This window comes from Microtus ochrogaster, linkage group LG9 (genome assembly GCF_000317375.1).
Source record: "Microtus ochrogaster isolate Prairie Vole_2 linkage group LG9, MicOch1.0, whole genome shotgun sequence".
NCBI classification, from domain to species: Eukaryota; Metazoa; Chordata; class Mammalia; order Rodentia; family Cricetidae; genus Microtus; species Microtus ochrogaster.
The window spans coordinates 16,915,204-16,928,640 of NC_022034.1; the positions used below are offsets into that span (position 1 = coordinate 16,915,204).

The following is a 13,437-nucleotide window of genomic DNA, read 5'->3' on the forward strand; positions in this document are numbered from 1 at the left end:
AAAAAATTTATCTTTTGTGTGTGACTGCATCATGTGAGTGCTGAGTGCCCAAGGGAGTCAGAAGAGGGCATCAGATTTCCTGGAACAGGATTAGCAGGCCGTTGTGAGCCACCATATGGATGCTCAGACCTGAACCCAGGTCTTCTGCAGCAAATGCTTTTAACTGCTGAGCCTTCTCTCATCTTTATAAGTAATTTGCCTATACAGTTGTTTTAGACACCTAACAAATACAAGCTATAATGTTAGTAGTGATTTTCTTTGGATGCTGAATAATGGCACATTTATTTATTTATTCATTTACTTCTGATGCTCATCTCTTTGTACTTTTCAAATGTCAAAGTAAGTGAACACGTCACTTGGTTAGTTTACTGTCACGGTGAGCTTGCCTTTTCCTTAAATACCGAGACTCAGAAAACATGCAGCAAACGTAGCAAACGTCCTCGAGCAGATAGCCCGTGTGGCTTGTACGGAGTCAGTGTAACGCCAGGTGACCCCTCTCCTAGGTGAAGCACGTGATGCAAGTCCTGGAGAGACACGAAACCCAGCCCTACGAGGTGGCTCTGGTCCACTGGGAGAACGAAGAGCTGAACTACATGAAAACGGAGTAAGCATTTCTCAGCGCATTCGTGAAGAGGACAGGCGATCACTGTGAATAAATATGTGGAGATTCTTAAGTTACTGATCAAAGCCAGAGCCCACACCAAAGAACAGGAGCTGCATTTAGATTGTCATGTTAGCAACCTCAATTAATGACAGCATGCTCTCAGCAGGATGAGTTTATCAGGTTGTTCCAGGAAGGATTTACTTTTTAAGTATTTTTTTTTCAGTTGAGTTTGAATATGACAGAAATGTATTGAGGAGGTGATCCAGGAGAACCACTTTGAGGGGTGCGAGGTCCTGCCAGGCGTCCTTAGGTGAGGAAGTACTTTCAGACCCTCCCAGCTCCTCCATGCTGTGGCTACAGGCCCAGGCCACCAGCTCTTGCTCTTTTCTGTAGAATTAATAATCTAGTATATCTTTCTCTTGAGTCTTTGTTTTTCCTGCTCCTGCAGAGGACCAGGTTCAGTTCCCACCACCACGTGGTGGCTCAGTGACAATTTATTGGCTAGGTATGGTAGCTCAAACCTGTAATTCCAGCACTTAGGAACCAAGACAGGAGAACTGCCAAGAGTTTGAGCTAGCCTAGGCTACAGTGTGACACTGTGTCTCCGAAATATAGTCAAAATGTTCATGGTACACAGGCTTTATCTGATTGTTTTAGTAGGTTAGTTTTTAGGAATGGAATTTATAAGATCTCAACAGTTGACGAGTGGCTTCTAGGAAGACAGGTTTTCAGAAGTGCACAGCTGTTAAGATTCAAAAGATGCTGTTCCTCTTTTCATAGGGGACAGTCTAAACTGCACAGGGGAGAAATCAAGTTAAACTCGGAGCTGGACTTAGATGACTCCATTCTAGAAAAATTTGCTTTCTCCAATGCTCTTTGCCTCTCAGGTAAGTTAGTCTACCTTGTGCAGATGGCCTATTACACAGCTTCATTAAACATCTGTAATGGTAGCCGGGCAGTGGTGGTGCTCGCCTTTAATCCCAGCCCTTGGGAGGGAGAGGCAGGCAGAGCTGAGGTCAAGGCCAGCCTGGTTTACAGAATGAATTCCAGGACAGGCAGGGAAGTGGGAACCCAGAGGGGAGTGGGAAATTGGGTAGTGATTTCGGATTGTTTTCATAACATTCAATACAGCCTTAATATTCCTTTTTCTCTTTAAAAAATGTATAAAATCTGCCATCCACTGGTTGTTCATTTTTTGTTAATGGTATTAAAACCTTCACTTCTTCAAAATGTTATTCCTGTTGCTGGCACTGCCTTTGTTCTCTCTTCTCCATGACTGTTAGATTCAGCAGCCTCTAATCTGAGAGAGCCCAGCCATGAGTGACTGAGATCATGGCCCCCCTTAGGCCGCAGGTGCTCCTCCCTAGGTGTTTATCATGCGCTGCATCAGGCTGCAGGGTCAGTGCAGACCCCGTGGGAAGCCTCTGAGCTTATTGTGATTTGCTCACAGCCCTGAGGAGTCTCTCCCCTGCCTCCTGTATAGAACTTCCCATAGGGCTAGGCGTGACCCACAGCACTGCATTTCTGAGATGTGAGCAAAAGTCTGGTGTGGGAGATACGCCTGTGTTCCGCCAACACAGTCAGAACGTTGAAGTTCACCTCCCCCTCTTTCTTTACTTTATTGCTGTCTTTTATCCTCTTTAGTTTTCAAGTTCTACTACTTTTGCTTTTTCTGTTTTTTTATTGAAATTATTAAAAATTCCATTGTTGGGCAACACTGGCACATACCTTTCATCTGAGCAGTCAGGTGGCAAAGACAGGTGCATCTCTGTGAATGCAAGGCCATCCTGGTCTACACAGAATGTTCTAGGCTAGCTGGGGCTACATAGTGAGACCCTGTCTCAAAAATAATTAATTGAGCCAGATGGTGATGGCACATGCTTCTAATTCCCTCACTCAGGAGGCAGAGTTAGGCAGATCTCTGTGAGTTCTAGGTCAGCCTGATCTACAGAGCGAATTCCAGGACAGCCATGGCTACACAGAGAAACTGCCTCAAAAAAAAAAAAAATTAAAAATGAATTAATTTATTAAAATGTCATATGACATTCCCTTCTTATGCCTGGGTCACACTTAGAAAGTGCAAACATGGTTTTTGTATCACAAGCCAGCCTCCAAGTCCTCGGTGCTGGGGTTACAGGTGGGCATCGCCATGCCCAGCTGTACATTTGTTTCTTAGACACTTACCTGAGTGGCAACAGAGGCACCATGACATTATGCATTCCGTGTAGATGTGACGGTGGTGGTAAAGAAAATCCCTTTTTTCCTTCTTTTCCCAGTGAAACTGGCTATTTGGGAAGCAACACTGGACAAATTTATTGAATCTATTCAGTCAATCCCAGAGGTAATTATATCAGCTCCCTGCCTTTTTTTTTTTAATCAAAAATTGGCTTCTTGGGGGGGAAAATACTAATTGCTCAATAATATGCCCATTTGAGTATAAAGTAGTGATAACTAAAAAAGCTGCAGAAAGTATAGTAAAGTGAGGAAGTCAGGATAAGGGAGTCCGCGTTGGTGTTTTACTGGAGACTTCAGATGACTTGGCTGTGACTGCACGGTATTTTCAGTGTGACCCAGTGACACAGAAACAGGGCAGCTGTAGCCCCGTGGTGATGCCATGGCCCAGCATGTCTACCGTAACAGAGTAACAGGACTAAGATTGGGAAAGAGGCCCCACTTTTCAATAAAGAGATAAGGAATGAATCGGGACTGCAGAGATGGATATGTGATTAAGAGCACTGGCTGCTCTTGCAGATGACCTGTGTTTGGGTCCCAGCACCTACATGGCGGCTCACAACTGCTTTTAACTCCAGTTCCAGGGGATCCAATACCCAGTTCTGGTGTTCACTGGTGTTAGGCACTTGTGATGCACAAACATGCGTGCAGGCAAATCCTCATACACATAGAATAAAAGCAGATTTCTCTGAAGTGAGAGACAAGGAACATTATCATGGAACAGATACTAAAGAGGACGCATTAGCTTTCTCTCACTGCAAACACAAGCCTGGGTAACCAGTGTTTTAGTAGGAAAGGGTTATTTTGGATCACAGTTTGTAGCTGGGCGTGCATTGTTTAGGCCTTGGTGAGGCAGCAGCTCATGACAAGAAGCACCTGGTGGGCAAGCTGCTCACCTCACAGCAGCCAGAGCGGTGAGAGAGGAGGACTAAGATCCAGCAGCCCCTTCAAGCCATGTAACCAATGGCCTAACTTTTTCCCAGTCAACTTCACCTCAAAAGGTGTTAACTACTTTCCAGTAACACAAGCCAAGATGAAGCCTTGAGGAACAGCCTCCAGGGGCCATTCAGGATCCAGACTGTAGCAGATAGAATGAACAGCCTGGGTATAAAATTCTGGAATCTTGATATGAGTTAGGACATTTCATCTGGATAACGGCTATCTAGATTATTCGTCGTCTAAGACGAAGTGTCGCTTGAGAACATGCTACATAGCCCTGACAGTGATGAGAAAGATGTACATGCAATGCCCCTCCCCCAGCATCCGGAGGATTGCCTGTTCCAGGAGTACTCCCCACCCAGTGTACCAAAATCTGTGCCTAAGACGTCAGTGTTTGCTGTGACATATGTAGAATAACAAAGAAAAAGAGTGTGCCTGCTAGACAGGGACACTGGAGCCACAGATACTGACCCCACAGACACAGGCTCATTGTGGATGTTGTTTTGTTTTTGTTTTCCTTCCAAATAGGCATTAAAAGCTGGGAAGAAAGTCAAGCTGTCTCATAAAGAAGTTATGCAGAAAATGGGTGAGCTCTTTGCCCTCAGGTACAATGTCCTCTTGTAAATGAAAGATTTCCTTTAAGAGAAAACATTTAACTATAAGCAAGAAAAACTCTTCCCCCCATGAGAAGCCAGGAGGCCTCATTAGGACTGTCGGGAAAGCTGATGAATACAGAAGGGCGAAACTGATCTCCATTAAACATGCCACACGTCCCAAGACCCCCAGGAAAATAGGGCAGTGCACATCATACTGAGTGTGACGTTTTACACCTACTCCCTGAGCATCACTCTTCTGGGAGGTTTCCCCCTAGTTTACTGAGTTTAGCACTGTGCAGTGGTACAGATGAGGAAGACCTGTCTCCTAACTGGTGATTTCCTGTCTTTGCGGAGTGATGTGTCCTGGTTGCCGCTGTCCGCTGGGCATGTCATCCAGCTCCCTCCTTTGCACATGGGATGAGTGTGTTCAAGGCTCCTTGTGATGTTTTCCACAGAACTGTCTTCCCACCCCTAGATCAGCCCGCAGAGGAGTGGTTCAGGGTTCCAGTATCTGTGTTCCTCAGGCTCAGGGATGCTCATTCATGGTCATTCATTGCGAGCATCCAGCAATAGAGCCACACAGACTTGTGTTCTCTGAGAAGTAGGGGAGATTGTTTCCCCTTCTTTTCTAGCCAATACAAGCAGAATCTGATAAACAAATTGTAATGCCCAAACTCAAAAGTTAGGACTAAATAAATCTAATTTGAGACTAGTTTCTACTAAGCCTGACTTTCCTTACCCTGTTTTACCCTTTACAATAAGTGTTTCTGTTACTGCAAAGAAAGTCTGAGCAAACAGGTGGCTCATTGGTGAGGTGCTGGTCACAAGCCTGGAAACCAGAGTTTGATCCTAGGCACCCAAGTAAAGGTCGGGAAAGACAGACAACTCACAAAGCTCTCCTCTGACCTCCATATGCTTCCCATCACACACACATGCACACACACCTCATAAACAAACACAATAATTCTTTAAAAAAAAATAGGACTAGAAAGCAATTGAGAATCTTGCTGCTCTCCCAGAAGATCTGAGTCTGGTTCCCAGCACCCACATCGCACAGTGCACAACTGCTGTACCTCTCGCTCTAGGAGGTCTGACACCCTCTTCTGGCCTCCAAGGACATATGCACAGAAATAAAAGTAAATCACAAATCTCTGTGATCTGTGATTCATAGCTAAGTATGTCAGGTAGAGTTGAGTCTTGGGGCTGCAGCTGTCACTCAGTTGGTAGCAGTCTGCCTGGCATGCACAAGGGCCTGACTTTGATTCCCAACACTGCAGGGAACCATGGAAGCAAAAGGATCAGAAGTTCATGATTCTCAGCTGGTCAGTGGTGGTGCACACCTTTAATCCCAGCACTTGGGGGGCAGAGGCAGGCGGTTATCTGTGAGTTCGATGCCAGCCTGGTCTACAAGAGCTAGTTCCAGGACAGGCTCCAAAGCTACAGAGAAACCCTGTTTCGAAAAACAACAACAATAACAAAACAAAAACAAAAAATAGCCAGGGTAGACTACTTGAGACCTTGTCTTTATTTATTTTTTTTTCCAAGACAGAGATTTTCTGTGTAGCCTTGGCTGTCCTAAAACTTGCTCTATAGAACTGGTCTCGACCCAAGATCTGCCAGCCTCTGCCTCCCAAGTGCTGGGATTAAAAGTGTGCATCATCATACTTGACTGAGACCTTGTCCTTAAAAAAAAAAAAGAAGAAGAAGAAGAAGAAAATTGATGCATGTGGTGCTGTGTGCCTTAAACCCCATTGCTGTGGAGGTGGAAGGAACCAAATCTCTGTTAGTACAAGACCAGGCTGTGTATGCATTGAGTTCCAGGTTAGCCAAGGTAATAGTGAGATCCTGTCTTAAAATACAAAAGTTGCAAATTATACATATAGTATTATTCTATTTGCATAGCAAAAATGTTTATTTCTCTTGATATATGCATACACACACATCTGTTCATGGAGAAATGTACAGGTAGCCCTATCAAAGGGTTTTGCATTGTTTGGTAGTCTTAACATGCTGTCTACTGTGCTTCTGCTTTCTTCTCCAACATATATCTTAATGAATGAATGGCTATTTGTATTTTACTATGCAACATGCATTTACATTTTTGTTTGGTTTTTGTTTTTTTCGAGACAAAGTTTCTCTCTACGTCTCTGGCTGTCCTGGAACTCACTCTGTGGACTGGCCTTGAATTTACAGAGATCCACCTGCCTCTGCCTCCCTGGGTGCTGAGATTAAAGGTGTGCACCACCATCACTACATTAAATACTTGTGATACCACAGTATGGGTGAAACTGAAAGAGAGCACCAGTGTGGCAGCACACCCCTTAGTATTCCTAGTACACTAGAGACTTAAGGCTTACCAAAGCCAAGCTAGCCTGAGCTACATGGTCAGTCCCTGCCAAGCTAGCCTACATGTACTGCCACCTGTCTTGTGTTTATACAGTGACTGAAAGAACAGAGGTGGCCAATGAGCCCAGAGGGTGAGAGGAAGGGAAAGCTGCAGGTAAAAAGAAAAGTGAGGTTTGCCCGTCTTTACCTTTTTATTTCTTCTTGGTTTTCCTTTAGAGGATGCACAGGTGTGTGTGTGTACACTTCTCAAATACTTTTCAAAGAACAGAACTTAAAACTGTTCTTATTGTAGCATGAATATATGAAATATAATAGGAACTGATTGTTAATTCACCATAAATGAAAGACTAAACTGTACTTTTTATTTAAGGCACCGTATAAACCTGAGTTCAGATTTTTTGATGACTCCTGACTTCTACTGGGACAGAGCTAACCTGGAGGAGCTTTATGATAAGACCTGCCAATTTCTCAGCATTACTCGAAGAGTTAAGGTATGTATGTTTTAGAGAAAAAAGACATACAGGGTGGTGGTGGTGGCACACACCTTTAATCTGAGAGCTTGGGAGGCAGAGTCAGGCAGATCTCTGAGTTCATGGTCAGCCTGGTCTACGGAAGAGTTCCAGGACAGCCCAGACTACAAAAAAGAAACCCTGTCTGGAAAAACCAGAAAGAGAAAAGGAGAGGGGTGGGATTCTCTGCTACAATTTATTACTGAAATTTCCAGCTAAGTATATTTAACTGCATTTGGAGACATACTATTTGACTTGGTCATGTCTCCTTGGATTCCCACTTCCCTCATCTTTCCTCTTTGCAGCCAGTTTAGAGTCTTTTTCTCAGGAGACTGAGGCAGGATGGCTTTTGAGTTCAAGACTAATGTGCGCTACACAGAAACTGTTTCAGCCCTGACCACCTGAAGGACTATATAAAATATAATGGATTGTTACAAGAGGGGTTTTTAGATACAAAGTGGCATACTTTGTGGCTGGCCTCAAACTCACAGTCATCTTTGCCTTAGGCCTAGTCCTGGGATTACAAACACCTGGCTCCACTTCTGTTTTCTGTGTCAAAGGCTCAATTCTGATTTCCGTGTTCTTTGTTTTGTCTTAATGTTTCCTTGTTTTTGAGGTGGAAGTCTCACTACATTACCCAGGCTGGCCTTGAATTTGGGGATCCTCCTGCCTCAGGCTTCCACATAGCTAAACGTTTCTTCTTTGTATGATGTATATGCCCATGTAGATTTTGGTTTTTCAAGACAGAGCTTCTTAGTGTAGCTCTGGCTGTCCTGGAACTCTGTGGACCAGGAGGGCCTCAACCTCACAGATTCACCTGCCTCCGCCTCCCAAATGCTGGGATTAAACGTGTGCTACCATCACCTGGCTTAAATTAAACATTTTAAAAGTAAACATAGACTTCTGATAGCAGAGTATGGATGAAACGAAAATAAATCTTGTAGGCCCTCTGTTCATGTGGGTGCTAGTGACCTGGAATCAGGTCCTCATGCATTACAAGTACCTTATCAGCTGAGCCATCTCCCCAGCCACCACCTGCTTTCTGCTGAGGGTTAGTGTTTTCAGTGTGCAGGACCACTGCTGATGCTACATGTGCTCTGTGTGGGGGTAGCTAGGTGAGGGCATGGGTGCTATGGTATGTGTGCGGAAGTCAGGGCAACTCTCAGGACTCAGTTCTTTCCTTCCACCATGTGGGGTCTAGGGATTGAACTAGTCGTCAGGCTTAGCACCAAGCACCTCTACCCACTGAGCCATCTTACTGGCTTCAAAGTTACTTTTTCTTTTTCTTTTTTTAAACTTCCATTCTTTCTTTCAAACAGCTTCTAAAGTCTCCATTTCTTTTGTTGCCTCAAATAGTGTTTCACTGTTTCCTGGTCTACATTCTTTTCAATACAACTTCAGTCACGTCTCAGTCACCATATCAAGTAAATGACATAATTTCAAAAAATCCTCTACCAGTCATTGAATGCTATGTAGTTGTAGAATATATCCTTTTCTCCAACCCAGACACTTGTCCCTTGCATAAAAATCCCATCAAAGGTGTCCACAGTCTGTCACTCATCTCGTTCTTCCTTTGTATCTTCTAATGCAGGAAAGTAGATGCCTTAGCTGGTTTGGCAAGGCTGATGACTGGTGCTGAAGGAGTTGTTTTAGTAGGACTCAATGTAGTGTGAGAACCAGATGTCTGAGACATCTGACAGCCTGGGTGTCTGGACAGATGAAAAAGTCTGACTTTCCTGATGGGTAGTAGTGCCCGAGCTGAAGATGAGGATGTGAGAGGTGCCAAAGCTCTATACAAATGAGGCCTCTGCAGCACTGGCTGATTGCTGCTGTGCACTAAGTTTCCCCCAAACTAGCAGCTAAAAGCAGCTCTTTCTCCTAGTTTTATGGGTGGGGCCTCTTCTCCAGGATACAGGCATCTCTGAGGACTGCTGGGAGGATTCACGTCCTGTCTATTTGTGTGGTGGTTGCTAGGCTCAGTCCCTCAAGGCTGTTGGACTAAGGTCTCAGATTCTTTCCACAGGAGCCTCTGTACAGAGCATCTACTGCCTTAACACATTCATGGTTAGAGTCCTACAGTGAACAAGACAGGAGGCGGTATCTTACAGCCTGATTACAGTCCTGGGCAGCTGGTCATTGTGCAGTGTTCTCTTGAAAATAAATCAGAGGCCCACCCATACTCCAAGAGCGCCAGGTCAGGAACATCTAGATGGTGGCTTAGAAGTCACCTGTCAGGATGGTTTTGAGAGAGAGAGTTTGTTTTAGAAGTCTTCTTTGTACAGCGGCCTACATCATCCTCACCCCACCCGCATGGTGCCACGTGACCATCAGTAACTCCCAGACACTCAGGAGGTACACATTCATATGCATAAAATAAAATGAAACTCTAGGAATTTCTAGGAAGACAAATGTCCTCCAGGGTGAAGAAGACAAACTACTTCAGCTGCTGGAGATGTAGCTCAGTTGGTAAGACTTCCCAATCTGCATGGAGGAGCCCTTCCAGTCCCTGCAGTGATTAACAGCAGGAACCGTGGTGCACACCTGTAATCTCAGCACTTATGGAGACAGCTGGTCAAGGGTTCTAGGTCATCATAGTGAACTGGAAGCCAGCCTGGGTTTCACGACCCTATCTCAAAGGGAAGAGTACAACACCAAGTCCCCAAGCCCAGGCAGATGGGGGTAACACACTGCAAAGGAATGGTGGTGAGCTGTGGAAGTGGAAGTGTAGTTCCGTGGATAATGTCTTGTTAGAATCTGATACTTAGAATGGAGGTGTAATGTAAATTATGTCTCCATTAATTTGGAAATAAAATCTCCCATGGTTGTTAGGTGCAGCTCTAGTTGTGAAATTTAAAATACTCCAATTTACCTCTCGATATCTCTCTCCGTATGCTAACTTTGAGTGTAATCGTTATAATGAAATGTAATGTAACTGCCGCCAAGACACAGGTGTCTCTTCCTCTTAGAATCAGCATGTCCTCACTCAAGCTTGATGAAATTGATTAGGGAAGAGCCATGAGCTGAGGGTACTGCCTGCACCGCTCTGGTGGAGGTCATTTCACCATACTGCTCTAGCCACATTTCCCTTCATGTGTCTCCCTCGGGCCCTCCACACTGACATGCTTAGGCATCCCCAAGCCAACTGTCACTCCCCACTGGTGTGTAGACTCCTTGGCATCTGCTACTGTATTTGTAGAATAAACACAGGCATTTAGATTTCAAAAGGAAACAAATTATATTCTCCTGATTTTGAAACTGCTTTAGCCTATACCAAATGCTTGGGTTACTCCAGATCTGAACTAAAAAAAAAACATTTTAGTCATCAGGAGACTTTTTTTAAAGACAAAATCTAAGTAGCCTGGAACTTGCTATGTAGACCATGCTGGCCTAAACTCGGGGCGCTTTTGCTCCAGAAACTAAGATTTAATGTTATTCACAACCAGGAAAGTTCCTTAAGATTTATCGAGTACGTCTTCATGAGCTTCATGCAGGTGCCCGGAGTCCAGAAGAGGGCATCAGATCCCTAGAACTGGACTTGTGAGCTGCCTGGCAGGACTGGGGAACAGCCTTAGTTGTCCTTTGCAAGAGCTATCAACACTCGTTGCTGAGCCCAGGAGACTTAAACACTGCACAAATTGTCTGTCAGCAATTTGAAGAGAGAAATAAGCTTAAATATGAACACATTAGAGGCCAAGACTAAGCAATCAGTAGACAGAAAGGACAAAAAAAGAACACAGTGCCTAGGTACTTACAGATTAGAAACTACAAGGTGGGCCTATGAGCCAGGAATGTGTGCCCCCTCACTAGTGAAGCATTGGAATGCTCTTGTAGAACCCTGAGTATGACATGTTTCCACTCACACCTAGACAATACTGGCCAAACCTGCACCAGTATAATTCCCCAGTTTTACAGCTTTCCAAGAAATGTACAAGTACTAAATGGGTGTGTAACTGCTAGTACTCACATCCAGGATTGTGACACTCATCCACACCCACTCCAACCAGTCTGTCCAAGGTGTTAGAACCCAGACCCTTTGCCAGTTCAGCAAGTAGTGGTGCCTTCCAGTGGTTTCAGGTTACACATAACCACATGTCTTCAGCGGAGAGGTCCCTTTGTGCTCGCTTCCATACACAACTAGAACTATGGACACTTGCGCCAGAGTAGTCTCTGCATGCTTAACAAAGTTTCAAGTTTCCCTAACAAAATATTAGGAAACCCTATCTTTAAAACTTCCATCAGGAGCTGGGCAGTGGTGGCGTACTAATCAGCACTTGGGAGGCAGGTGGATATCTGTTCAAGGCCAGCCTGGGCTACCGTCTATATAGGGAGTTTCAGGACAGAAAAACCCTGTCTCGAAAAACAATCAAACAGAAAAAAAACTTTCCATAAGGGGCTGGAGAGACGGCTCAGTGGTTAAGAGTACTCTCTGGCTGCTCTTCTAGAAGACCTGGGTTCAATTCCTAGCAGCCATCAAGGCAGCTTACAACTGTAACTCCAGTTCCAGGGAATCCAACACCCTTACAGACATACAAGCAGGCAAAACAACAATGCACATAAAAGTAAACAAATCTTTTTTAAAAAAGTTTAAAATCTCCATTAGCTTTAAAAGGATTAGTATGCCAATGTTTTTTTGTAGGGCCCACTTGTTCATCCCGGCTGCCCAACTAGCTTAGTCCCGAAATAACCACACAGAAACTGTATTAATTAAATCACTGCTTGGCCCATTAGCTCTAGCTTCTTGTTGGCTAACTCCTACTTCTTAATTTAACCCACTTCTATTAATCTGTGTATCATTACAAGGTTGTGGCCTACCAGCAAAGTTCCAGTATGTCTGACTCCGCCCTTCCTTTTCCCAGAATTCAGTTTAGATTCCCCCCCACAGCTCTGTTCCCCTATAGCTCTACTATAGGTCCAAAGCAGTTCCTTTATTAACCAATGGAAGCAACACATAGAAGGACTTCCTACACATTTTGTTTCTTTGAAGCTACAATATAAAGGGACCAGTGAATCTAACTACCCCAGAACTGCATATAAACAGATGTGTGGTTCATGGAATAATGGGACTCTGGGAGGTAGCAGTAAGACTGCAGGCTACCTAGGTTGCAAAATAAGTGAGGAGTGGAGACGGCTTGGTGGTTGAGTGCTTTCTGAGTTACCACCAGAGTTAAGAGCTCAGCACCCATGTAGGTACAAATGCTTAATGCAAGCTCTGAGGGGTTCGTGGCCCTTCTGGCCCCTGCAGGAACCTGCACATATATACATTCAGAAACATACGCAGTAACAAAATTTCACTGCAAATGTTTCTAGATGGAGCCACTAAACACTGCTTGTCTTTGAGGTCTAAGCAGCAAGAATTTAATAAACCATGTATATCTGTTTTCTCTTTAAATATAAAAGCATGACAGTAAGATTTTCTTGCAGGTCATGAATGAAAAGCTTCAGCACTGCATGGAGCTAACAGACCTAATGCGGAATCACCTGAATGAGAAGAGGGCACTCCGCCTGGAGTGGATGATCGTCATCCTCATCACCATCGAGGTCAGCAGCTGGCTTGTTTCAAATGCCCATTTGGCAAATGCTCTGATGTGCGCCCATATTTTACAGACAGCATTCGCTAGTTTTGGCTGTAAATTTATCATGTACAGCCTAATACCAGATCAGCTGCCTTCCTCAGACCCGCAGCTTGCCATTTGACAAAGGAGTGCTTCCTCCAGGGACCCTTCCCATCACAGCAGCCTTGGGAAGTCACCGCAGCTGCTGTGATTATTCTGTCAGCTTGACACAGTGTACAACACCAGGGATTTGTAAGCCATGGGAAAAACCTCAGGATGAAGTTTAGTTGTTTTACCATTGAATTAGTAACTCTTGCTTTCTGTTTTTCTAAGGTAATGTTTGAGCTGGGAAGAGTGTTTTTCTGATCTTGTGACAATGAGAACATCACTGGAAGAGATAATTCAAGTCCTACAACCAAAATAAACCAGCATTCACTATTGGGTGACTTCTTATGTAATAGGTATTTAAACCTTAAATCAACTGTCAGTGGGCACAGGACACACCTGTAATTCCAGCATGCTGAAAGCTGAAACATGAAGATGAGTTCCCCGACAGACCTTGTGCTGCACAGGAACCCAGCTATGAGGGGAGCTGACTGGGGGGACACCAATCTCTGCACTTGGAAAGCAGAGGCAGAGGACTGGCCAGAGCTTGAAGC

At 44.5% G+C, this 13,437-nt stretch overlaps 1 protein-coding gene across 1 annotated transcript in view; it reads left to right on the top strand.

Moving 5' to 3' along the window:
- Rmnd1 (required for meiotic nuclear division 1 homolog) overlaps nt 1-13,216 on the top strand; it is a 31,978-nt gene extending 18,762 nt beyond the window's left edge. The window contains exons 5-12 of the mRNA XM_005363435.2: nt 412-451; nt 504-604; nt 1,385-1,491; nt 2,881-2,945; nt 4,304-4,380; nt 7,088-7,208; nt 12,648-12,764; nt 13,112-13,216. Coding sequence (XP_005363492.1) covers nt 412-451; nt 504-604; nt 1,385-1,491; nt 2,881-2,945; nt 4,304-4,380; nt 7,088-7,208; nt 12,648-12,764; nt 13,112-13,144 — 661 coding nt within the window. The 3' untranslated portion in view covers nt 13,145-13,216. The remainder of the gene's footprint in view (nt 1-411; nt 452-503; nt 605-1,384; nt 1,492-2,880; nt 2,946-4,303; nt 4,381-7,087; nt 7,209-12,647; nt 12,765-13,111) is intronic.
- Nucleotides 13,217-13,437: the final 221 nt, after the last annotated feature.